At 39.3% G+C, this 26,697-nt stretch overlaps 1 protein-coding gene across 4 annotated transcripts in view; it reads left to right on the top strand.

Moving 5' to 3' along the window:
* EIF5B (eukaryotic translation initiation factor 5B) overlaps positions 1 to 26,697 on the top strand; it is a 63,862-nt gene that overhangs the window by 6,151 nt on the left and 31,014 nt on the right. For 3 of the 4 annotated variants that reach the window (XM_060187461.1, XM_060187464.1, XM_060187460.1), the window contains exons 2-6: positions 18,276 to 18,404; positions 18,502 to 18,583; positions 20,190 to 20,844; positions 22,167 to 22,387; positions 23,062 to 23,212. In XM_060187461.1, the coding sequence (XP_060043444.1) occupies positions 18,276 to 18,404; positions 18,502 to 18,583; positions 20,190 to 20,844; positions 22,167 to 22,387; positions 23,062 to 23,212 (1,238 nt within the window). The remainder of the gene's footprint in view (positions 1 to 18,275; positions 18,405 to 18,501; positions 18,584 to 20,189; positions 20,845 to 22,166; positions 22,388 to 23,061; positions 23,213 to 26,697) is intronic. The other variant, XM_060187463.1, reaches the window with a different exon arrangement.

Here is a 26,697-nt window from a genome sequence, read left to right as displayed (position 1 = left end):
AAATTCAGTTTTTTTTTTCTTTTGATACTGTGATTCTCTATGCCAGAGGTAAAACAGTGACTCTATTGTCCTTTTCTTTGAATTCTAGATAATGTTCCTGTCATTACCGGGAGACTCCTTCCTTTTGGGGTAGTTATAACTCAGACAGCTATCTTAGATGGTTGTCTTGTCAGACATTCATCCTAATCAGGTATAATCAGAGTAGCAAGGCTTCTGTGATAGAAAATACAGTGATCCACTTAAGCAACATGTTCAAAATATGTGGCTTTATGTGTGTACATAGTTGGTACCCTAAAACTTTCCAGAGAGGGAGCTATTCACGGAGCAAACAGTCTAGTTCAAACAGCAACAGATTGCTCAATTGCACATCTTTAAATTAGTAAAATCTTTGAATTTAGTAAAAACTCTTTATAAATTAGATTTTAAAAAAGATGCATAGTCAGTTCCATTAACTTAGCATGTTTCTACATTGACACTTAGGATGTGGATATGTGAAAAGTATGATAGTTTACCTTAATGAATAAGAATGCAAATGGTAAACTTTTTAATTCATAATCTTTTTTTTTTTTTTTTTTTGAGGAAATGTTGATTTACAGGATTGTTGCCACCAGCATATTATTTCCTCATTTTCCCACAATAGGTGTCTGTACATTTTACCCTCCACCAAACCATCATCCCATTCTACCATAGGCACTTGGGTTCTCACCTTCCCCGAAGTGTTTCTCAATTTCCCCTTCCAGGTCCCCAACTCTGATGCAGTAGACCACAGTCCATTGAGGAGTTATTACAGATATCATCTGGTGTTCATCCTTCCGGTTTATTTCACTCAATATGATTCCCTAAGTCCCATCATGTTCTAGCAAAGGAGAATGCTTTATTTTGTCTTGGTTTTTTTTTTTTTTTAATTTTTTAAAATTTAAATTAAAAAAAAAATTTTAGATATATCTTTATGAGACAGGAGGAAAGAAAGAACCAGAAATCTCTCTGAGAAGCCGAGGATCAAATTCAGGATCTCATGCATGAGAGTCTTAACACTGTATCTACTGTGCCACCTCAAGTTACTGTTGTTACTTATAGCTGTGTATTACTCCATCATGTATTGATGCCACAATTTCTTTAATCATTCTTCTGTTAATCATTCTTGGGTTGCTTCCAGCTATTAGCTATTACATATAGCACTGTCATAAACATGAGTGTGCATGGATTTTTTTGCATAAATGTCTTTGTGTTCCTTGGATAGATGACTAATGGAATTACTTGGAGTGTGTATGTATAGTGACATTAACAGTGACTTTATATTTTGCATTTTCCTAGTCTAGACATGCTGTTATAAAATTTGAGATACATTCTTTTAGAGCAATTATTTCCACCAAGCTATCAGCCATTATTACTTTTGGGCCACTAGGGTTTTTTACTCGAGCTCTGCACCTATGCATATTATGCCTGTTTTTGCATAGTCTTTAACATTGTAAACTCATGCTTTTACATATTGTCTGTGTTTTTGTTACAGTGGCAAATAGTTTGTAATTATATATACACAAGGAGATTTTAGAATAGTTTGTCTCTTTTTTTTGCCACCACAAATTCACCACTCCTGGTAGCTATTTCCTCCTTTTTTTCCCCCCTCCCCTTTTTCTATTACACTTGTTTGGACAGAGGGAAATTGAGAAGGGAGAGGAGAGGGGCCGGTGGTGGTGCACCCTGTTCAGAGCACGTTGTAATGTGCAAGGACCTGAGCTTGAGTCCAGTTCTCCACCTGCAGGGGGAAAGCTTTTCCAGTGGTGAAGCATTGCTGCACGTGTCTGTGTCTCCTCCTTCCCTCTTGATTTCTGGCTCTTCAATAAATAAATATAATTTAAAATTTTATTAAAAAAAGAGGGGAGAGGAGGTTGAGGGAGAGAGAATGATAGATACCTGCAGACCTGCTTCACAACATATGAAGCAGCCCCCCCTACAGTTGAAGAGTTGGGGGCTTCAACCAGGGTCCTTGCACATGGTGATAGGTGCTTATCCAAATGTGCCACCTCCTGGCCCTCTCTGTCTCTAATGTGTTTAATGACTTCTGGTCTGTGCAATTAAATATTCTTTTAATTAGCTAATTAAATAAAAAATTGCTACCAGGGTTATTGCTGGGACTTGGTGCCATCACTACAAAGCCACTGCTCCTGGTAGCCATTGCCCCCACCCCCTTTTTTCTGTTCTATTTAGTTTGACAAGGCAGAGAAAAATTGAGAAGGTAGGGAGAAAGATCCCCCCCTGCAGTTGGGGAGTAGGGCTTGAACCCGGGTCTTGCACACGTGGTAATAGTGTGCACTTAACAGGGTTTGCTACCACCCAGCCCACTAAATATTCTTGTAAAGCACTATGTTAGCAGCATTTTAGTATTCTATTTAAATGCTTAGCAAGATCTTCCTAACTTTTAAGACTCCAGCAGTGAAAAAAAAATGTATATATATATATATAAAGCATTTATTTATTAATGAGAAAGATAGGAGGAGAGAGAAAAAGAACCAGACATCACTCTGGTATATGTGCTGCCGGGATTGAACTCAGGACCTCATGCTTGAGAATCCAATGCTTCATCCACTGCCCCACCTCCTGGACCACGTGAATCATTTGTTAACAATGAAGTCTCTACAATTCCTATTGGAGGCAAGAAAAGCCCAGTGAAAACTGGGGTGTGAGAGAGGGTTTTTGCCTTTTGAGGTGCAGATGCCACAACTGAGCTGCTCCAGCCTTTCATTCTAAGATTATGTTTATATTTAGATCAAATGTGATTTTGTTCTCTGCACAATATAGATTCTTTTTTAAAAATATTTTGAAATCTTTTAAAAAAATATTTTGAAATCCATCCAGCCATTGTCTATTGATTGGTGAATCCAGACCATTTACATGCCTGACAGATATGTGGGACTTAGTGTCATTCTACATTTTTTAAAAAAAATTTATTTTATTATCTATTTATTGCATAGAGCCAGTCAGAAATCAAGTGGCAAAGGGTGATAGGGAGAGAGACAGAGACACCTGCACCATTGTTTCACCACTTGCAAAGCTTTCCCCCTGCAGGTAGGGACTAGGGGCTTGAACCTGGGTCCTTGCACATTGTAATGTGTACACTTAACCAGGTGCGCCACCACCTACATTTTGTGTTTTTATTTTATTTATTTATTTTTTTTTTTAAGATTTTATTTATTCATGAGAAATGATAAGAGAGAGAGAAAGAACCAGACATCACTCTGGTACATGTGCTGTCGGGGATTGAACTTGGGATCTCACGCTTGAGAGTCCAATGCACCACCTCCCGGACCACCATTTTGTGTTTTTAACCTACCTACCTACCTACCTACCTACCTACCTACCTACTTACCTATAGAGGAAATATATATCCATTTGTTTCTGACTTTTTGTGGTTAGTGTTTCAATTTTTTCTTCCATATTTTATTTCATGGTTACCATGAGGTTGTATTCAATTTGCTATAGTTAAAATAGTATTTTTTTGACCAGCAAAAGGATCACGGTTCGAGCCCCCTGCTCCCCACCTGCAGGGGAGTCGATTTATAGGCGGTGAAGCAGGTCTGCAGGTGTCTTTCTTTCTCTACAGTTCTCTATCTTCCCCTCCTCTCTCCATTTCTCCCTGTCCTATCCAACAACAACGACATCAGTAACAACAACAATAAAAACAAGGGCAACAAAAAGAAATATTTTAAAAAATAGTATTTTTTGGTACTTTATCATTTGATTATACTGCTTCTGTTAATTTCAGGTTATATTATTGTAGCATATTGCTGTTGTTTGTTTCTGGTTCTACATTACTATTTAAGACTTTATAGTCCCCCTCTTTAGTTTATTCATTTGTAAGAGAGGGGCAGGATTAGAGAAAACCAGAACATCAACATGGCATATATGATGATGGGGCTAAAACTAGGTACTTCATGCTTGAGGGTCCAACACTGTATCTGCTGTGCCACCTCCTGAACCTCCCTGTATTCGTTTCCTGTAGAGGTTTCAACAGTTCTAGTAGAGCTGTAGTTTGGTGGTGACAAACTCTGTTGACTATTGTTTGCCTGAGGTTCTTTCTTTTATCATATTTGAATGACAGTTTTGCAGGATGAAGTATCCTTGACTGGCCAGTTCCTTAAGCTCCGTCAGACCTACTCCACCCTATAGACCCTCTACACGGAGGCTTCCAGAACCACATCCTCACAGACTCCTGACAAGCCAGCTGGAGCACTGTGCTGCCCTGCTCACAAGCGAGTGTAGTTTTTGCTCTTGTACCTTTGAATCATTTAATTCTTGTGTTTTGTTTTAAATACCCAACTTCATTTTTTGCATATGGATTTCCACTTGTCTCAGCATTACATGTTAAAGAATGTTTCTCCCCCCCCCCCCTTTTTTGCCTCTAGGGTTATTGCTGGAACTTGGTGCCTACATCATGAATCCACTACTCCTGGAGGCCATTTTTCCCATTTTGTTGCCCTTGTTATTTTTATTGCTATTGCTGTTGGCATAGGACAAAGAGAAATCGAGAGAGAAGAGAGGAAGATGGGGGTGAGAAAAATAGACACCTGCAGACCTGCTTCATTGCTTGTGGGGAGCCCAGGGGCTTGAACCAAGATCCCTGCACCTGGTCTTGGCTTCACACCATGTGCACTTAACTTGCTGTGCTACTGCCCAACCCCCTCTTTTCTCTCTTAAATCCTGTCAAAATTTTAGTGTGTGTGTGTGTGTAAGGTTATATAATTAGACTTTGATCTATGGGTCTTTAATGTTGGTTATATATACTGTAATTTACCATGGCAGTTTTGTAGAGTAAGTTTTGAAGTTGGGAAGTGTGACTTTAACTTGCGTTATTTTTTTTTAAGGTTTATTTACTGACTGATTATACAGAACATTGTTCTGGCAACATGAGTTTGTTCTTCAAGTTTGTAGCTCCAACTTTAAAAAAAAATTATTTTCCCTTTTGTTGCCCTTGTTTTTTATTGTTGTTGTAGTCATTATTGTTGTTATTGATGTTGTTGTTAGATAGGACAGAGAGATAGGGGGAGAGAAAGATAGACACCTGCAGACCTGCTTCACTGCCTGTGAAGCAACCCCTCCCTGCAGGTGAGGAGCCGGGGGCTCAAACTGGGATCCATACGCAGGGACCCTTGTGCTTCGCGCCCGCTGCTCTATCGCCTGACTCCCTGTAGCTCCAATTTATTCATTGTGTGAATTCTCAGGCTACAATGTCGTCATTGTTAGATAACACTACTCCCGGAGGCCATTTTTTTCCCTTTTGTTTCCCTTTTTGTTTATTGTTATTATTGTTACTGCTGTCATTGTTATTGGATAGGACAGAGAGAAATTGAGAGAGGGAGGGAAGACAGAGAAAGACTCCTGAAAACCTGCTTCACCATTTGTGAAGTGATCCCCCTGCAGGTGACGTACTAGGGGCTCGAACCAGGATACTGAACACTGGTCCTTATGTTTGGTGCCATGTGCAGTTAAGCCACTGCGCTACCGCCCACCCCCTCCCTGAGTTTTTTTGTTGTTGTTGTTGCCTCCAGGGTTATTGCTGGGACTTGGTGCCTGCACCACGAATCCACTGCTCTTGGAGGGTCCGCCTCCTTTTGTTGCCCTTGTTTTATCGTTGTTGTTGTAGTTATTGTTGTTATTGATATTGTTGTTGGATAGGACAGAGAGAAATGGAAAGAAGAGGGGAAGATAGTGGGAGAGAAAGATAGATAGATACCTGTCGATCTGCTTCACCGCATGTGAAGCGACCTCCCCGGCAGGTGGGGAGCCAGGGGCTTGAATGGAGAAGTTTGCTTTTTTTTTTTTTAATCCTTGTTACATATGGTAGATGACATGACCAGTTTTAGACATTAGACTAACCTTGTAATCTGGAATAGTTCCCACTAGGTTATGGTGGGTAGTCTTAGTAATGTATTCTTACAAGTGGTTACTGGTTTTGTTTTGAATTTGGATTTTGTTTTGGGAGTTTCATTTTCCCTCTTTCACCTTAAAAAGTATATTAGTTTGAGATTTATCTTGGCTAATGATATAAAATTGAATTTTCTTTTTCTGTGGAGCTGGGTCCTTAAACTTGTGTTTTCATGGCTACCGGACTTCTTTTTCATTTAGAAAAAGCGAATTGGAGAGAGACCATAGCACTAGAGCTTCCCCCAGGGCCCTCCCTGTTGTATCAGGACTCACACTTGGGCCATGTGCATAGCAAGATAAGCATGTTACCTGCTCATAAGATTGAATTTCTTTTTAATTTTTTTAATTATCTTAATTTTATTTGTAGGGTAGAAATAGCCAGAAATTAAGAGGAAAGGGGATAATAGAGATGGAGATATAACTCTAACACTGCTTCATTACTTGCAAAGCTTTCCCCCTACAGGTGGGAACTGGGGGCTTGAACCTGGCTCCTTTCACATTATAACATGTGCCCTCAACCAGGTGTGCCATAACATGGCACCCATAAAATTCAGTTTCTTTTTTAAATTAATTAATTAATTTCCTTTTGTTGCCCTTGTTGTTTTACTATTATTGCTGCTGCTGTTGTTGGATAGGACAGATAGAAGTCGAGAGGAGGGGAAGACGGGGAGAAAAGATAGACACCTTCAGACCTGCTTCACCGCCTGTGAAGCAACTCCCCTGCAGGTGGGGAGCTGGGGGCTTGAACCGGGATCCTTACGCCAATCCTTGCGCTTTGCACTACGTGCCACCCACTGCACTACTGCCCGACTCCCCAAAATTCAATTTCTATCAGTGTAATTTAGTATCATATTTTAGAGTTTAAAGTCATGTTGTATCTGATTAGTAATACATATGGTATTATTTTAGCTAAGAAGCAATTCTACCCCACTTTGTATTTTTTTGCTGGTCTTTGATTTTTTTCTCTATTATGCCATGTTAGAATTTATATATGCTACTATATATTTTAAGTAGTTTGGCTTGAGGTTAGCCTTGCCTATGCAAAGTCAGTATTTTATGCCATGTAACACTGTATAAGGACGGTACTGCCATTGTCTAGTATTAGGTTTTTAAACCACTTAAGATTGTTACATTTCTTTTTTTTAAAGTTTTATTTTATTTTATATTCATGAGAAAGATAGGAGAGAGAGAGAGAGAGAGAGGACGAGAACCAGACATCACCCTGGTACATGTGCTGCCAAGGATTGAACCCAAGACCTCATGCTTGAGAGTCCAGTGCTTTATCCACTGTGCCACCTCCCGGACCACAATTGTTTGTTACTTCCCTCTCCCTCTCCGTGTGTGCATAGTTACTGGAGTTTGATCAAATGAGGCATGGAGTAGATAGGCCAGGGAGGGAGTTGAACCACCAATATTGTGTTGGAATCTGAATTACTTAGGAATAGACACCAGGAGACAGGAAGATCAAAAGGAATGTGGTATAATAGATACTTTACTAGAGAACCTGAGGAGCTGGGATAAAAGTGGTTGGTTAATTTTTTTTTAATTTTTATTTTATTTTACCTCCAGTGTTATCGCTAGAGCTCGGTGCCTGCATTATGAATCCACTGCTTCTGGAGGCCACCCCCCCTTTTTTGTTGTTGTTGTTGTTGCCCTTATTATTGCTGCTGTTGTATAGGACAGAGAAATCAAGAGAGGAGGGTAAGGGAAGTCAGAAAGATAGACACCTGCAACCTGCTTCACCTTTTGTGAGAGGAACACCCCCACCCCCCGCAGGTGGGGAACTCTAGGGGCTGGAATCAGGATCCTTGAGCTAGTCCTTGTGCTTCGTGCCATTTGCGCTTAACTTGTTGCACTACCGTCTGGCTCCCAGAAGTTAATTTTCTTTTCTTTTTTTTAATATATTTTGTTTTTTATTTTATTCCCTTTTGTTGCCCTTGTTTTTATTGTTGTTATTGATGTCGTTGTTGTATAGGACAGAGAAATGGAGAGAGGGGGAGAGAAAGACAAAACACCTACCTGCAGACCTGCTTCACCACCTGTGAAGCGACTCCCCTGCAGGTGGGGAGCCGGGGGCTGGTACTGAGATCCTTACACTGGTCTCTCTGCTTTGCGCCAAGCTTAACCCATGCGCTACAGCCCAACTCCTGGATGTTAATTTTCTTAAAGGCATTGCTTATTGAAGCAATCTAGGAAAAACTAAACATGCACTTAATGTTGTTCTTTTAACAACTGAATTTGGTCTAATGTCAATAATTATGAAAAGTGATTTTCACATCTAGAAACACTAATAGCTACCAAGTCTTAAGTGAAATATTGGGAAGACATTTCCGCTAGTTTTGGGAATCATGAGTCACAATAGTAGCGATTAAACCAGTTTACTTTTTGTTTGTCTAACTTGATATGCATTTTCAAAACTAAGTTTTTTTTTTAACCTTCAGTTGTTGAGTCTTTTTTTTTAATTTTTTTTTTATTTAAGAAAGGATTTATTTATTTATTTATTTATTTTTATTTAAGAAAGGATTAATTAACAAAACCATAGGGTAGGAGGGGTACAACTCCACACAATTCCCACCTCCCAATCTCCATATCCCACCCCCTCCCCCGATAGCTTTCCCATTCTCTATCCCTCTGGGAGCATGGACCCAGGGTCATTGAGGGTTGCAGAAGGTAGAAGGTCTGGCTTCTGTAATTGCTTCCCCGCTGAACATGGGCGTTGACTGGTCGGTCCATACTCCCAGTCTGCCTCTCTCTTTCCCTAGTAGGATGGGTCTCTGGGGAAGCTGAGCTCCAGGACACATTGGTGGTGTCTTCAATCCAGGGAAGTCTGGCCGGCATCCTGATGACACCTGGAACCTGGTGACTGAAAAGAGAGTTAACATACAAAGCCAAACAAATTGTTGAGCAATCATGGACCCAAAGCTTAGAATAGTGGAGAGGAAGTGTTAGGGAGGGTACTCACTGCAAACTCTAGTATACTTCTGCTTTCTTACTTTGGTGCCATACTCCAAACTCAGTCAATTTTTGCTTTGCGTTTCTACTTCTTTCTTTTTTTTTTTTTTACATGCATAACATTCCCCAGATTCCCATTTAACAATACAACCCCCACTATTTCATTCATTTTTCATGGACCTGTATTCTCCCCACCCACCCACCTACCCCAGAGTCTTTTACTTTGGTGTAATACTCCAATTCCATTTCAGGTTCGACTTGTGTTTTCTTTTCTAATCTTGTTTTTCAACTTTGGCCTGAGAGTGAGATCATCCCGTATTCATCCTTCTGTTTCTGACTTATTTCACTCAACATGATTTTTTCAAGGTCCATCCAAGATCGGCTGAAAAGAGTGAAGTCACCATTTTTTACAGCTGAGTAGTATTCCATTGTGTATATATACCACAACTTGCTCAGCCACTCATCTGTTGTTGGACACCTGGGTTGCTTCCAGGTTTTGGCTATTACAAATTGTGCTGCCAAGAACATATGTGTACACAGATCTTTTTGGATGGATGTGTTGGGTTCCTTAGGATATATCCCCAGGAGGGGAATTGCAGGGTCATAGAGTAGGTCCATTTCTAGCCTTCTGAGAGTTCTCCAGACTGTTCTCCACAGAGGTTGGACCAATAGACATTCCCACCAGCAGTGCAGGAGGGTTCCTTTGACCCCACACCCTCTCCAGCATTTGCTGCTGTTACCTTTTCTGATGTGTGACATTCTCACAGGAGTGAAGTGATATCTCATTGTTGTCTTGATTTGCATTTCTCTGACAATCAGAGACTTGGAGCATTTTTTCATGTGTTTCTAGGCCTTTTGGATCTCTTCTGTGGTGAATATTCTGTCCAAGTCCTCCCCCCATTTTTGGAGGGGTTATTTGTTGTCTTGTTGTTGAGTCCTGCAAGCTCTTTATATATGTTGGTTATTAGCCTCTTATCTGATGTATGGCATGTAAAGATCTTCTCCCATTCTGTGAGGGGTCTCTTGATTTGGGTAGTGGTTTCTTTTGCTGTGAAGAAGCTTTTTAATTTGATGTAGTCCCATAGGTTTATACTTGCCTTAGTCTTCCTTGTAAGTGGATTCGTTTCATTGAAAATGTCTTTAAAATTTATGCGGAAAAAAGTTCTTCCAATATTTTCCTCTAAGTATCTGATAGTTTCTGGTCTAACATCCAAGTCTTTGATCCACTTGGAATTTACTTTTGTATTTGGTGAAATACATTGATTCAGTTTCATTCTTCTGCATGTTTCAACCCATTGTTTCCAACACCATTTGTTGAAGAGACTCTGCTTTCCCCATATAATAGTCTGGGCCCCTTTGTCAAAGATTAGATGTCCATACGTGTGTGGCCTCATTTCTGGGCTCTCAATTCTATTCCACTGGTCAGTGCGTCTGTTCATGTTCCAGTACCAAGCAGTTTTGATGACAATGGCCCTATAATACAGTTTGAGATCTGGCAGTGTGATGCCTCCGGTTCTGTTCTTTTTTCTCAAGATTGTTTTGGCAATTCTAGGTCTTTTCTGGTTCCAGATAAACATTTGTAGCATTTTTTCTATTCTCCTAAAAAATGTGCTTGGGATCTTGATGGGGATAGCATTAAATTTGTAGTTGGCTCTGGGTCATATATTCATTTTGATGATGTTAATTCTTCCAACCCATGAACATGGAATATCTTTCCACTTCTTTGTGTCTTTTTCAATTTCTTTGAGTAGTGACTCATAATTTTCAGTATACAAGTCTTTCACTTCTTTGGTTAGGTTTATTCCTAGATATTTTATTGTTTTTGTTGCTATAGAAAAAGGAACTGATTTCTGGATTTCAATTTCTTCTAACTTAGTGTTTGCATAGAGGAATGCCACTGACTTTTGAATGTTAATTTTATGGCCTGACACCTTACTGTATTGCCTGATGATTTCCAAAAGCTTCTTGCTGGATTCCTTAGGATTTTCTGTGAATACTATCATGTCATCTGCAAATAAGGAGAGTTTGACTTCTTCTCTTCCAATCTGTATCCCTTGAATTCCTTGCTCCTGCCTGATTGCTATGGCAAGAACTTCCAACACTGTGTTGAATAGTAACAGTGATAGTGGGCATCTCTGTCTAGTATCTGATCTGAGTGGAAATGCTTCTAGTTTTTCACCATTGAGTATGATGTTGGCTGTAGGTTTGCTATATATAGACTCCACTATCTTCAGGTATTTTCCATCTATTCCCATTTTTTGTAGTGTTTTGATCATAAAGGGATGTTGTATTTTGTCAAAGGCTTTCTCTGCATCTATTGATATGACCATGTGGTTTTTGGTCTTGCTTTTGTTGATGTGGTGGATCACATTGATTGATTTACGTATATTAAACCAACCTTGCATGCCTGGGATAAACCCCACTTGGTCATGATGAACAATCTTTTTGATATACTGCTGTATCCAGTTGGCTAGAATTTTGTTCAATATTTTCGCATCTATGTTCATCAGAGATATTGGTCTGTAGTTTTCTTTTTTGGTTGTGTCCCTGTCTGCTTTTGGTATCAGGGTGATGTTGGCTTCATAGAAGCTGGCAGGGAGTATTCAGTGTCTTCAATCTTCTGGAAGACTTTTAAAAATAGAGGTATTAGTTCTTCTTTGAAGGTTTTGTAGAATTCATTTGTAAAACCATCTGGTCCAGGACTTTTATTTTTGGGGAGATTTTTGATAACTGTTTCCATTTCATTAGCTGTGATGGGCCTGTTCATGTTATCCACTTCCTCTTTACTTAGTTTTGGAAGTTGGTAGGTATCTAGGAAATTGTCCATTTCTTCCAGGTTCTCTAGCTTGGTGGCATATAGTTGATCATAGAAGCCTCGCATGATATGTTGAATTTCTGCGGTGTCTGTTGTGATTTCTCCTGTTTCATTTACTATCCGATTTATTTGGGTCTTCTCCCTTTTTTGTTTTGTGAGTCTGGCTAAAGGTTTGTCGATTTTGTTTACTCTTTCGAAGAACCAACATTTACTTTCATTGATCTTTTGTATGGTTTTCCTATTCTCAATGTTATTTATTTCTGCCTTAACTTTAGTAATTTCTGTCCTTCTGGTTGCTTTAGGATTCCTTTGTTGTTCTTCTTCTAGGTCTTTGAGATGTGCAATCAGGCTGTTTATTTGTGCCTTTTCTTGTTTCCTAATGTGTGCTTGTATAGATATGAACTTCCCTCTTAGGACTGCTTTAGCTGTGTCCCAAATATTTTGATAGCTTGTGTCTTCATTTTCATTGAAGTCTCGAAACATTTTGATTTCTTCCTTGATTTCCTCTTTGACCCAGAAGTTGTTAAGAAGTGTACTGTTGAGCTTCCACATTTTGGGACTGTTACTAATCTTTTGTTGATTGTTAAGTGTTAGTTTAATTCCACTGTGGTCTGAGAAGATGCTTGGGATGATTTCAGTGCTCTTGAATAGGCTGATGCTGTCTTTGTGGCCTAACATATGGTCTATCCTTGAGAATGATCCATGTGGATTTGAATAAAATGTGTATTCCAGTTTCTTGGGATGAATGACTCTGAAAATGTCCAATAGTTCTAGTTTATCTATCTCTTCATTTAGCTCCCTTGTGTCTTTACTGATTTTCTTCCTGGATGATCTGTCAAGTTGAGATAGTGGGGTGTTGAAGTCCCCTACTATGATTGTGTTGCTGTTAATATATTGCTGTAGCTCTTTCAGTAGAAGTTTGATGTATTTAGATGGCTTCTCATTGGGTGCATAGATATTAATAATTGTTAAGTCCTCTTGATTGACTGATCCTCTGAGCATTAAGTAGTGTCCATTCCTATCTTTTTTAATCTTATCTATTTTAAAGTCTATCATGTCAGATATGAGAATAGCTGTTCCTGCCCTTTTTTGTGGGCCATTGGCTTGAATGATATTTTTCCATCCTTTCACTTTAAGTATGTGTTTGTCTTGTTGCGTTAGGTGAGTTTTTGTAGACAACATATTGTTGGGTTGTGTTTTCTGATCCATCTTCCTACTCTGTGTCTTTTAATAGGTGAATTCAGGCCATTGACATTTATTGATATCAAAGATTGAAGATATTTTAACGCCATTCTTGTAGAGTTTTAGAGTGTTTTGATATATGTCCTATTTGTGGTCGTCTGATTGTTTATAGGAGACCTTTCAGAACTTCTTTCAGGGCAGGCTTAGTGATGGCTGCTTCCTTCAACTGTTGTTGTCTGAGAAGGTTTTGATGTCCATCTAGTCTGAATGACAATCTAGCAGGATATAGTATTCTTGGCTGAAAGCCTTTCTCATTGAGCACTCGATAGATATCTTGCCATTCTCTTCTGGCCTGTAGTGTTTGTATGGAGAAGTCTGCTGCTAATCTTATGGGTTTTCCTTCGTAGGTGACTCTTTGTTTTTCTCTTGCAGCCTTGAGGATCCTTTCTTTATCCTTATTCCTTTCCATTCTAAGTATGACATGTCTTGGTGTCCTAAGTCTGGGTTAATTCTGTTTGGGACCCTCTGGGCTTCTTGAATCTTTATGTCTTTGGTGTTGTCTAGACTAGAGAAATTTTCAGCTATTATGGCCTGGAGAATGCTTTCTTCCTCTCCTTCTCTTTCTTCCTCTGGTAAGCCAATAATGCGTATATTGTTTCTTTTGAAGTCATCCCATAGGACTCTGTTGATGTTTTCACCATCTCTTAATCTCTTTTTGAGATCTCTTACTTCTTTTTTAGTTGTCTCTAATTCATCCTCAATCTTGCTAATTCTGTCTTCAGCCTCATAGATTCTATTCTCTCTGCCCTCTACTGCTTTCTGGAGTTCATCTATTTTGTTGCCCTGCTCTGATACTGTTTTAGCTTGTTCAGCTAGTTGCCTTGTTAGCTCATAGATTTCAGCTTTCAGCTCTCTAATAACCATGAAATTATTAGAATTTTCTTCCATATTCTCATTTGCTGTTCCTGCATTTCTGATTACAATTTTTTCAAATTCTTTACTCACTCCTGTTATTGTTTTCTTAGCTAATGTTTGGATGTTGAACTCGTTGTTTTGTGCTTCACCCTCTGGAGGATTTTTAGCTGGACTCTTGTCCTGGTTCGAGTCTCCAATATTTTTTCTTGTTGTTTTTGTTAGCGAGCATAAATCAAACCACCATCCACTGTAAGGAAGCAAAGATGTTTATTGACGAATTGCAATCCGGGCCGAGATGGTGACTGGTGTTAGTCTACCAAGCTCGACCCCGAACAGGGCTCAAACCATACAATTTATAGGAATTCAGACTACACTCAGGGAGGGGGAGCACATCACCTTATCAACCTACATCCAATAACAGGCTATAGCAAACACAAGATCCAATCATTTCAAACTTAGCAAAAGCATGATCCATTCAAAGCAAAGCGCGGGCTAGTTTCAAATATAGTAAGATCACACAACCAATAGAATTCAACCAGGCACATCCTCCTGCCATAGGCTATGACCACCCATCCGGTAGACAGCACACCACAAAGTCTGTTCAAAGGTCCTGATAAGGCTTGTCCCCATGTAGGGTCCTTCGAACAATGGGTGGCCTTCACTGATAAGGTCCTGATAAGGCTTGTCCTCAGGCAGGGTCCTTTGAACAATGGGTGGCCTTAACTGATTAGGTCCTGCTTATTCAAGGGGGAAGGGGCAAGGAATTTTACACCTCATACTACAAGCAACTCATACTAAAAGCACTTAACAAACAACTGCATAAAAAGGGAATTTCAAGGCTACTGTCTTTTACAGTTTTAACCATTTTATATATTATGTTATGAGTTCCCTTTAGCAGTACTTTTCAAATTATTGATCACTATTGCCTGGATTGACTTGTGTCTAAGTAATTTAATTAAAGGGTTTACCAAGGTGGAAGTTGACATTTTTTTTTTCAGTCCCTGAGTTGGAGCTCAGTGGTGTAAAAGCCTCTTTTTTTTCTTCCCTGAGGCTATGGGTGCCTGAGGGCTTTTAAACTATCAATAGGCTTCTTCGGCTTAATCACTGACTCCTGACCAAGAGATAAAGCAGGGTGTGGCAGAGATAATCCAGTGGTTATGCAAAGAGACTTTCACAGCCCCTCAGCTATGCCAAGGAGGTATAGGTCTTCTCCTGAGTCCCCGGTTAGATCTCTGTACCCTGGTGTCCCTCCCTGTTGCTGCTCCAGATTCTGAGGGTAGTAGCAATGGAGACTCAGTGTTGCACTTGGTGAGTCTCTGGGGAGTCCTCTCCTCCCTTCAGCTGTCCCCTTGTTGGTGGAGCAGACTGGAGGTGGTGTCTCCACTGATAAACTGCTGAATTTTAGCAGTCACTTAATCTCTCCTTAGGCCCCTCTCTCCTCTCTGTCACCAGTCACGCGTGTTTGTACTCACGGGTGATTTACTGGGTTCCTGTGGTCATTCTAGTCCTGTCTTGTTTCAGTCCGGGTGGTCTCCTTTGGTATTCCTAGTTGATCTGGGAGAGGAGAGGAGAGGAGAGAAAGCGATCTGCTGCTCATAGCTCCGCCTCTGGAAGTCAGTTGTTGAGTCTTGATGCCTGCCACTACACCACTCCTCATGGCTAACCCCCCATTTTATTCCATAGGACAGCGATAAATTGAGAAGGGAGGAGGAATAAGATATGGAGGGAGAGAGAAAGATACATGTCTGCAGGTGGAAAGTGGGGGCTCAAATTCAGGTCTTTGAGCATAGTACTGTGTGCTCTTAACCAGGTATGTCACTGCCTGGCCCCCCAAAACTAAGTTGTAAAAAATAGTAAGCTGGGCTAATTGATGCATCTGATCCTGTACACCAGGACCTGGGTTCAAAATCCCAGTTCTCACCTGTTGACAGGGTCAGGGGAGAGAAGGATTTACCAGTGGCCTAGCAGTGCTGCAAATATTTCTCTTTCTCCCTCCTGCCTGTCTCTAAAATAAAAAAAATTTTAAAAAAATGCAGCGCTCAAGGACTGGGGTTTAAGCCCCTAACCCACCGGTATATTTAGGTGGTTGTCAGAAGGGCTTCACTGCTTTGAGCCTGCCTTTCTTCCACCCACAGCTCTTGGAGGGTGGTGCAGGCTTGAACCTGTGTCACACACATGACAGCAGGCACACTGACCAGGTGAGCTATCTTCCTGACCCTGATGATGATGATTATTAATTTTTAATTCCTTTCACATGGTCTATGGCAGAGTCAGAGTTTTTATTTTGATGTTCAATTTTTGGGAATCATTAACTTAAGATCTTGGAAACTGTTTGCTTGTGCTAGATTGCAGTGTATTCCTCCTCTCCTTCCCCACAACGTTTGTTTTCATGCTTGTCATGCATTCCTATTATGTATGTAGACTCTTTTGGATGAGAAGGGGTGTATATGGATATTAATTTGCTTCAGCATGTTAAAAAAAACTGCCTTAACTTATTTGGATTGCTTTTGTCCATTCACCAGACATCAGCTGGCTTACTATTCTTCTGTGGGAATTTATTTTCCATTAGGTTTTTCTTCTGATCTTTTGTCATTCCTTCTAGTACCACAGAATTTTAGTTATTGCAGCTATTAATTTAGTCTCGAAATCTGGTAAAATGATTTTCCTATTTCATTCTTTGCAAAATTATTCAAACCATCCTTGTTCCTTCAATGTTCTATATAATTTTCAGAGTAATTTTGTTTGCATTAATTATATCCCCCAAATTATTCTGGGGTTTAGATGGGAACTGCCATAAGCATGTATATCATTTTGAGAATTGATATCTTATGTTTTTTTTTTTAAGTTTAAAAAGATTTTTTTTTATTTTGGGTAGAGACAAATTGAAAGGGAATGTTTGAATCTGTAGATTAATTTGGAAGAATTGGCAATATAAAATCTCTGCTTTCCCAGTTCATGAATATGTAATATATTTGTGTAGGTCTTTCTCTACTTTTTAAATTACTACTAGGGTTATTGCTGGGGCTCAGTGACAGCACAGTGAATCCATCTATGTGAATCCTTTCTTTCTGTCTCCAGGGTTATTGCTGTGCTCAGTGCCAGCACATCCACTGCTTTTGGAGGCTATTTTTTTCCTTTTGTTGCCCTTTTTGTTTATCATTATTATTGTTGGATAGGAGAGAAATTGAGAGAGGACAGGAAGACGGGGAGAGAAAGATAGGCACCTGCAGACCTGCTTCACCGCCTGTGAAGGGACTCCTCTGCAGGCGGGGAGCCGGGGCCTCAAACCAGGATGATTATTCTAGTCCTTGTGCTTCATGCCATGTGTGCTTAACCAGCTACACTACCACCTGCCCCCCCCCCCTTTCTTTCTTTTGTAAATAAGAGACAGAGGACTTGAAAGGGAAAAGGAAAGGGGAAATAGAGAAGGAGAGATACCTGCAGCACTGCTTTCATTTCTCATGAAGCAGAAGTGTCCTGCCAGCAGGTGGAGGACTGGGGGCTTGAATCCGGGTCTCTTCTTTAAAGAAAAAAAAAAAAATTAATGAGAGTTATAGGAGGAGAGAGAAAGAACCAGGTGTCATTCTGATACATGTACTGCTGGAGATGGAACTCAATATCACATGCTAGAAGTGAAGCGAAGAATGTAAATTATGAGCAGGTTGGATCTGAATTTTGGAGTGTTTTGTATAATTCATTTAGATTTTGGAAATATAGTCTTCTCGTGCTCGAGTCATTCAGACTATGTGTATCTTACTTTCCCCAGTTGGAAAACAGAAGTGAAAGAAAAAAATGGCTACCTGGAGTAGTGGATTCTTTGTGCATGCAGGCACTGAGTCCTAGCAATAACCCTAGTGGCGTTGATGATGATGATGATGGGATAGATCTCTTATGTTCCTTCCTGTTTTACTATTTCTGCTACTCTTGGGAGTTGAAGGGACTGATATAGCATAGTGATTTATACACAAGACTTTCATTACTGCGGCACCATAATCCCAGGTTCAATCCCTGAGACCACAATGAGTCAGAGCTGAGAAGTGCTGTTGCATTAAAGCAAAGCAAAATCAAAACAAAGAAAAATTCCAGTGACTAAGTGTTTAGGTATTCAAGTATGTAAGCATTGTTATTGATAACCAAGTAGTAAGATTCATCTTTTTAATTTTACATGATTATCTTATAAATTTAATTCAGACAAACACAATTAAAATTTGATATCAACAAAAGGTTTTTTGTTTTTTTGATTATTTTCCCTGGAGCTCTTCCTGATAGCTCTAATCCCAGTGTAACTCACAAATTTTATTAGAACAGGTACCAGAAAGTTGAGAAGGTGTAATTCAACTTGTCATTAAAAGTCTTGCCAAGGCAGTTTCCTAAGTGAATGGACTAATAATGTATGGTAATAATGAAATTTACATATATAGTCTCTATCAATAAATAGGACAGATTATTTTGCTTTCAAATAACACTTGGGTCTTTGTTTTTATTTAAGTACCAAGGATGGCATTGATCTTAATGCCTTGGCTGCAGAAATAGAAGGAGCTGGTGCTACCAAGGAGCAAGAACCTCAAAAGTCAAAGGGGGGAAAAAAGAAAAAGGAGAAAAAAAGACAAGACTTTGAGTAAGTATATTTTAAATATAATTGGTTTTATTTACACTTGAGTCCTGTGTTCACTTTTTAGTCCAGTGCATAAGACATATTTTAAATTCTTTTCTAGTGAAGATGATATCCTGAAAGAACTCGAAGAATTGTCTTGGGAAGCTCAAGGCATCAAAACTGACAGAGAAACTACTGTAAAGGTGAAAGACATCTTTGTTCCCCATCCATTCAGGCTCTTCCCCCCCCCCCCCCCCCCCCGCTTCTTTGTATATGTTTTAGGGAACTACTTTTGGGCACTTTTTAATTAAAAGATTTTATAAATTCTCATGCAAACATGGAAAATAGATTTTAGGAGTAAAATAATGTAGTTCAAAGTCAAAGACATAAAGATGCCTTATTTGGCAATCTTCTTAAAAAATTTTTTTTTTAATTTTTTAATTTTTTATTTAAGAAAGGATTAATTAACAAAACCATAGGGTAGGAGGGGTACAATTCCATACAATTCCCACCACCCAATCTCCATTTCCCACCCACTCCCCTGATAGCTTTACCATTCTCTATCCTTCTGGGAGCATGGACCCAGGGTCATTGTGGGTTGCAGAAGGTAGAAAGTCTGGCTTCTGTAATTGCTTCCCCGCTGAACATGGGCGTTGACTGGTCAATCCATACTCCCAGTCTGCCTCTCTTTCCCTAGTAGGGTGGGTCTCTGGGGAAGCGAAGCTCCAGGACACATTGGTGGGGTCTTCAGTCTAGGGAAGCCTGGCCGGCATCCTGATGACATCTGGAACCTGGTGACTGAAAAGAGAGTTAACATACGAAGCCAAACAAATTGTTGAGCAATCATGGACCCAAAGCTTGGAATAGTGGAGATGAAATGTTAGGGGGGTACTCACTGCAAACTCTAGTGCACTTCTGCTTTCAGGCATATATTTTGCAGTAGTTTATGGATACGTGTGAACATATGCTCTCTCTCACAGAAACTGGTGTATATCTAGGTTTTGGGACTTTTTTAAAAAATTTCTTATTTGGTAATCTTAAAGGTATTTTTGCAGTGTGCTCCCTGCTCATAAAATTGGGATACTTGGAGAGAAATTTCCTAACTCCCATTTGCCATTTTTTAGGGCATAATTTCTTTTTTTCCTTTTGTATTTGGATACCTCTGAAAGTAATGGGAAATATTTCTTCATTTATTTTCCCCTTGAAGAAGATTATAAATGTAGACTGATGATTAATGCTTGCTTCAGAGTCCCTGGATTCTAAAGTGTATAGTGGCTGAGAGGTTCCTTAGGCTGTGTTAGTTTTGATACTTGGTTGAGTTCTGTATTCTTGTAAAAAACAAACAAAAACAAGAGATGGGGAGAGAGAGCATAATGATTATGCAAAGAGACTCTCATGCCTGAGACTTGAAGGTCCCAGGTTCAAACCCCCATACCACGATTACCCAGAGCTGAGCAGTGCTCTGGTCATATAAATAAACAAACAAATAAAAACACTTGATTTGCACTTGGGCACAGATCATGCATAATTCATCTCATCTTCGAAGAAGCAACACAACACTGCTTCATTATTCATGGCACTTCCCGATGCTTCTCATGATGCTTCTGTGTGGTGTTGGAAGCTCAAATCCAGAATATAATCATCATGCATAACAAGATGTGTGCTCTCTTGGTGTGCTACTTATTGACCCACAAGGACTTAGTTTTTGACATTACTCTGGGAAAATTTTCTATGTGTACTTGTGAGCCTGACAGGCCTAAATTATTTTAAAATATAGCTGCCAATATTTCTAACAGTGAACATTTTTAGCCAACAGAAAATGAAGATGAGCTCACCTCAAAACAAGATAAAAAGAGAAAAGGACAGAAAGGCAAAAAACAAAGTTTTGATGATAATGACAGTGAAGAATTGGAGGACAAAGATTCAAAATCAAAAAAGACTGTAAAAGCCAAAATGGAAATGAATTCTGGGAGTGATGATGATGGTGATGATAATGCTAGTAAACTTTCTAAAAAAGCTAAAGGGAAAGCTCAAAAATCAAATGAGGATGAGGATAGCAGCAAAAGAACTAAAGAGCGATCCAGAATAAATTCTTCAGGTGATAGTGGGGATGAATCAGATGAATTTTTGCAGTCCAGGAAAGGACAGAAAAAAAATCAAAAAAACAAGCCCGTTCCTAATGTAGAGAGTGGGAATGAAGATGATGATTCTTCCTTCAAAATCAAAACAGTTGCCCAAAAGAAGGCAGAAAAGAAAGAGCGTGAGAAAAAAAAGCGAGATGAAGAAAAGGCAAAACTGCGGAAGCTTAAAGAAAAAGAAGAATTAGAAACTGGTAAAAAAGATCAAAGTAAACAAAAGGAAACACAAAAAAAAATTGAAGAGGAAGCAGTAAAATCCAAAGTTACTCTTGAAACTGCAACAACTGCCTCTGAAGAGAAAGACGAGACCCCCACAGCTGCTGAAGGTTGGTAACATTAATTGAGGAAAAGGTGAAAACCTTTAACTCATATTTAACCCAAATTTTGATCATATGTACCAAAGTTATTTTGTTTCTGATTAAAAGTAATAGTATGCCTAGTGTAAGGATCCCGGTTCAAGCTCCTGGCTCCCCACCTGCAGGGGGTTGCTTCACAGGTGGTGAAGCAGGTCTGCAGGTATTTATCATTTTCTCCCTCTCTCTGTCTTCCCCTCCTCTCCCGATTTCTGTCTGCCTTTTCAACAACAACAGTAAAAACAAAAGCAGTAACAAGGGCAACAAAAATGGGAAAAATGGCCTCCAGGAGCAGTGGATTCATAATGCAGGCACTGGGCCCTAGCGATAACCCTGGAGAGAGCCCTCCCCCCAAAAAAAAGTAATAGTATGCTAAAGGTTAGTTGACAACCCCTCCCACTTTTATTTTGCCATCAAGTTTCATCACTGGGGGTTCTCCACATGCATGGCTTCACTGCTTCCAGTAGATGCCCTCTTCTCCTTCCCCTCCACCCTCTCACTACCTCCCTGACTAAATGATGCTGTTTGAATAATTATTAGATGACAGTTTAACTTTAGTGGAAAAATTAATCCGAATATTGACCCAACTTTTCTGACCACTGTAATTTTTATTTCTGTCACATTTGAGGAGAAATATCATAAAACATCCTTAGAGTAATGTTTTATTTTATTTATTGGACAGAGACAGAAATTAAGAGGGAAAGAGGGGATATTGAGAGGGAGAGAGAAGAGAAACACAGCACTGCTTCACTGCTCATGAAGCTATCTCTCTGCAAGGGTGGGGAGGGGGCAAACAGGGGCTTGAACCCAGATCTTTCTGCATGGTAGCGTGTGCGCTCAACTGGGTGCACCACTGTCTGGCTATAATATTTTCGTTTTAAAAATATATTTATCTGTATTGTGTTTTGCCTTGATTTCATTTGTCTTCATTATAATTGGTACCAGTTTTATTATCTTCTCTTATAGAAGTAAAGTTACAGAATTTAGCTTGGAATTTAAACATAATACATAGAAACAGTATTGTCTTGTTCCTACTGTCTGGATCCTCTATCTTACACCCCTCAGAACAACTCAAAACATCACTAGCATTGCAGGTTTCTAAGGAGGCTGGTGGAATTGTTTTGAATTCTCCTAGCTGTTCAAGGGCAGGTACTCTGGATATCTGGAAATGATGTCTGGAAATCTTAGCATGTTGCTGGTTCATTATATTATGGCATTAAATTCTGGGGGTTGCTTGACATTGCCATAAGAAACAACTTTTTGAAATCACTTGGCTCTTTTTTTTTTTTCCCCAGCAGATGACAATGAAGGAGACAAAAAGAAAAAAGATAAGAAGAAAAAGAAAGGTGAAAAAGAAGAAAAAGAAAAAGAGAAGAAAAAAGGACCTAGTAAAGCCACTGTTAAAGCTATGCAAGAAGCTCTGGCCAAACTAAAAGAAGAAGAAGAAAGACAGAAAAGAGAAGAGGAAGAACGTATTAAACGGCTTGAAGAATTAGAAGCCAAGCGTAAAGAAGAGGTAATTTTGTGTTTGACTTAAAATCTTTTTATATAACAAATCTGAGTGTAATTATGAAAATTTTGCAGTTGTTTCCCCCCCCCCCCTCCTCCAGGGTCATTGCTGGGGCTCAGTGCCTGTATCTTGAATCCACTGCTCCTGGAGGCTATTTTTTCCCCCTTTTATTGCCCTTGTTGTTTCAGACTTGTTGTGGTTATTATTATTGTTGTTGTTGATGTCGATGTCGCTTGTTGTTGGATAGGACAGAGAGAAATAGAGGAGGGAAGACGGGGAGAGAAAGACAGATACCTGCAGACCTGCTTCACCACCTGTGAAGCTACTCCCCTGCAGCTGGGGAGCTGGGGGCTCGAACCGGGATCCTTGGGCCTGTGCATAACCCACTGCACCACTGCCGGACCCCTGTAGTTGTATGTCTTAATGTGAATAATAAAATGAAGAGGTATAGGAAAATGCTACTTTTATTTCCTCAGGTATAGACGAGTTATTTATGTATTACCAACATATTCTACTCTATTTTGATACAGATTAATAATATGTACAACATTTAAGAAATTTCATTTGGAATATGCTAGAAATATTTATATTTACCTTGCTTTGTCTGAAGTCTTAGTTTATATTCCAGTCTTCTAATTCATTAAGCCAGTACGTTTTTTATTTGGCATACTTTGTTATAGGAAAGATTAGAACAAGAAAAAAGAGAAAGGAAGAAACAAAAAGAAAAAGAAAGAAAAGAACGCTTGAAGAAGGAAGGGAAACTTTTAACTAAATCCCAGAGAGAAGCCAGGGCTAGAGCTGAAGCTACCCTTAAACTTCTACAAGCTCAGGGTAAGTGATATTTTAAATTAACTTAATTGTTTAGAAACTTATCTCTAGGGACCAGATGGTGGCACACCTGCTTGAGTCTACACTTTACCAAGCTAGTGGTAAAGCAGAACTGCAGTTCTTCCTCCCTCTTTGCTCCCTTCCCTTCTTTCCCTCTCAGTTTCACTCTGTCCCATTAAAAACAAACAAAAAAACACAGTAATATATCTGTAGATTAGTGTTTTGTCCCCCCTCTCCAATATATATATATATGGTAAAGTAATTCACCATGTTCCAAGTGCTTGATTTAAATAGTTATCAGCATTTAACATTCTTATTGTGTCTCCCTATCCATTGGTACATATTAATTCCTGTCAGTTATTTTTTTCTACTTGTCTTCAAAATATTTGCTTATGTTGTTAATACATAACTTGTGCTATAGTATACATTTTTGATTTGGTTTGTTTTCTCATAAAAATCTTAATACTTTCATTTGTAGGTGGAAAGTGTTGATTCAGAAAGCTCAGACAGTTTGACTTTGAGATACTAGAACTGACAGCTTATTTGCAAAGCTAGGGCCTTGTACATGTGCTATCTCTCCAGTCCTAGAGCTGAGATTTAAATGAATCTGTGTGGTTACCTCCTTGTTATTCTTATAGTCCATAAAGTTTTATTCTCAAGGCTAGAACTTTAAAGAAAGTAAATTTTCAGAAGAAATTTGGGTGCACCTACTACTCAGAAATCAAATTTGATTAGTAATTATACAAAAAACTAAAAGAACTCTTAAAATTGATAAGCAGGGAATGATTTGTGAACCTTAGAAAAACTGTCTTAAGGAGTAGGTTTATTCTTATATATGAGATTCATTAGATATTTTAAAATGTTGAGTGTGTGACATTTATGTTCAGGGCAGGCTTGGAAGAGATAGTTTATCTAGTAGCATGTCTGGTCCTAGTCTCTGTTTTTAATCTTTTTGTTTTTATTTGCCACTTGAGTTGTTGCTGGGGTTTGGTGCCTGTATGATAAGTTTACCACTCCTTATGGCCATTTTTCTCTTTCTTCCTCCACCTTCCCCTCGAAAATAAGGGAGAGACACCTGCTCCTGAAGTTCCCCCCATCTCCAAACCCCCTCTCCCTCTGCTAGTGGGGGCTGGGATTATTGCACATGTGAGCCCCACGAAGTACACCACCTCCTAGCCTTGTTTTCCAGTGGTTGGTCTTCTTTGTTCCCTTTATTAATTAGAATTGATACCATTAGCAGAGGGTAGATAGCATAAGGTTATGCAAACAGACTCTCATGCCTGACCCTCCAAAGTCCCAGGTTCAATCCCCCGCACCACTATAAGCCAGAGCTGAACAGTACTCTGGTTAAAAAATAATAATAATAATAAAGTAAATAAAAAAGGTTAAAAATGTAACTAAAGATACCAACTAAGATGATAACTTTGGAAAGGATCAAAAAAAAAAAAAGAATTGATACCATTTATATTGATGCTTAATGTTATCCATAGTCCATCTGAGTCATCCTTTGGGAGAAGAAGAAAAAAAATAACATTACATTGTTAGGTCTTAGATCTTTTGAAGACACATTCACTACCACGTTAATTACCTAGAATAATACGAAACTTTATAAATTTATCGAGCCAGAGTTCTTAGAGATTGTAAGTATTGGTAGGAATTTTTAGTTAATTACTCTGAAATGTATAGCAGCTTACTTTTGTTTGTTTTAATCACTTTATGGAAGTGAAAATAAAGTTCCATCCTTCCCCAAGGGGGGGAGGATCTGCTGAGAGCAGGGGAATTTTTGTATGTAGCCACAGAGCCCCAGCAACAACTCTTTGTCAGTGGAAATGAATTAAATAAATAAAAATAAAGCTGGGCTAAAGATTTGGACAGGCCATTCATCAAGAAACTAAGCATATAAAAAGAATGTCCAGCAAATTTAGATATTAGGAACTTTCAGATTAAAACTGTATGACATGGTTTGCTAGCACTTCATAAAGAAGTTGTGACATTGTACCCCTAACACATTTTATAAATTTCATCATGCTTGTTTTATAAAAATCTATAATGGAAAAACAAATATGACTTAAGAAAACAGGCTAAAAACCACAATGCATTACCATTACAGATTTATTGGAAGATAATAAATTCGGGAAGAGAGTCTGGGCAGTAGCACATCTGGTTGAGTACAGGTTACCGTGCACAAGGACCTGGGTTCAAACCCCAGTCCTCACCTGCAGGAGAGAAGCTTCATCAGCATTAAACAATTGCTGCAGGTCTGCCTTTCCCTGCCCTCTCTTCAGACTCCCTCTTCCTCCCTTTCCTGTGTCCATCCCCATTCTCTCTTTCCACCTCCTCAGTTTCTTTTCTACCAAATTAAAATGTTTAAAAAATGACCTAATATCCCATGATTCCACTCACAATTTTATTATTCATTCATTTATCTATCTATTTATTTTTACCAGAGCACTGCTCAGCTCTGTTTTATTGTGATGCAGGGGATTGAACCTGGGATTTTGGGGCCTCAGGCATGAGAATCTCTTTGCATAACCATTATGCTATATACTTCTGTCTCCACAAAATATTTACCGTAATGAAATGTTCACACAAAAATCTGCCTAGAAATAACAGTTGGGGTCGGGCAGTGGCGCAGTGGGTTAAGTGCATGTGGCGCAAAGCGCAAGGACTGGTGGAAGGATCCCGGTTTGAGCCCCCGGCTCCCCACCTGCAGGGGAGTCACTTCACAGGCGGTGAAGCAGGTCTGCAGGTGTCTGTCTTTCTCTCCCCCTCTGTCTTCCCTTCCTCTCTCCATTTCTCTGTCCTATCCAACAATGAACGGCATCAACAGTGGCAATAATTATAACCACAACGAGGCTACAACAACAAGGGCAACAAAAGGGGGGAAAATGTCCTCCAGGAGTGGTGGATTCATGTTGCAGGCACCGAGCCCTGCAATAACCCTGGAGAAAAAAAATGGAAAAAAAAAAAAAAAGAAAGAAATAACATAGCAACTTTAATTTCCAATTGCCAGAAAGCTGGAACAAAAAAAAAAAAAAGCTTAACTATCTTTTAACTGTTGAACCAATAAAGGAACTCTGGTACACTGATAAAATAGAATGTACCACAACAGTATAAAGTAAAGAAGTAACTAGTACATACAGTAGTAGGAGTGACTCTGAAATCCATCATAACACAAAGCAGTTTGTAAAGCTTTATTTCTGTGACATTTTGGGAAAAACGGTTGGAGCAAATATGCGCAATTGCAGGAAGCTAGGGTGTGAATATGTTCTGACTACACACAACAGCACAGGGTATTAGTATTTTTTTTTTACATCTTCACTGTGTTGATGACTTTGTGATCACACATTTGCCAGAATTCCTAAGATGACACATAGCAGGGAATCCCCCCCCCCCATTTTATTTAGGTACAGCAAGGAATTTTAATGTGAGTGCTTTTAAAAAAAATATTGGATAGAGACAGAGAAATTGAGAGGGGAGGGGGAAAT

This window comes from Erinaceus europaeus, chromosome 3, assembly GCF_950295315.1.
Source record: "Erinaceus europaeus chromosome 3, mEriEur2.1, whole genome shotgun sequence".
Classification (NCBI taxonomy): domain Eukaryota; kingdom Metazoa; phylum Chordata; class Mammalia; order Eulipotyphla; family Erinaceidae; genus Erinaceus; species Erinaceus europaeus.
The sequence above is the reverse complement of the archived record's forward strand: the minus strand, read 5'-3'. Positions and strand labels throughout refer to the sequence as shown.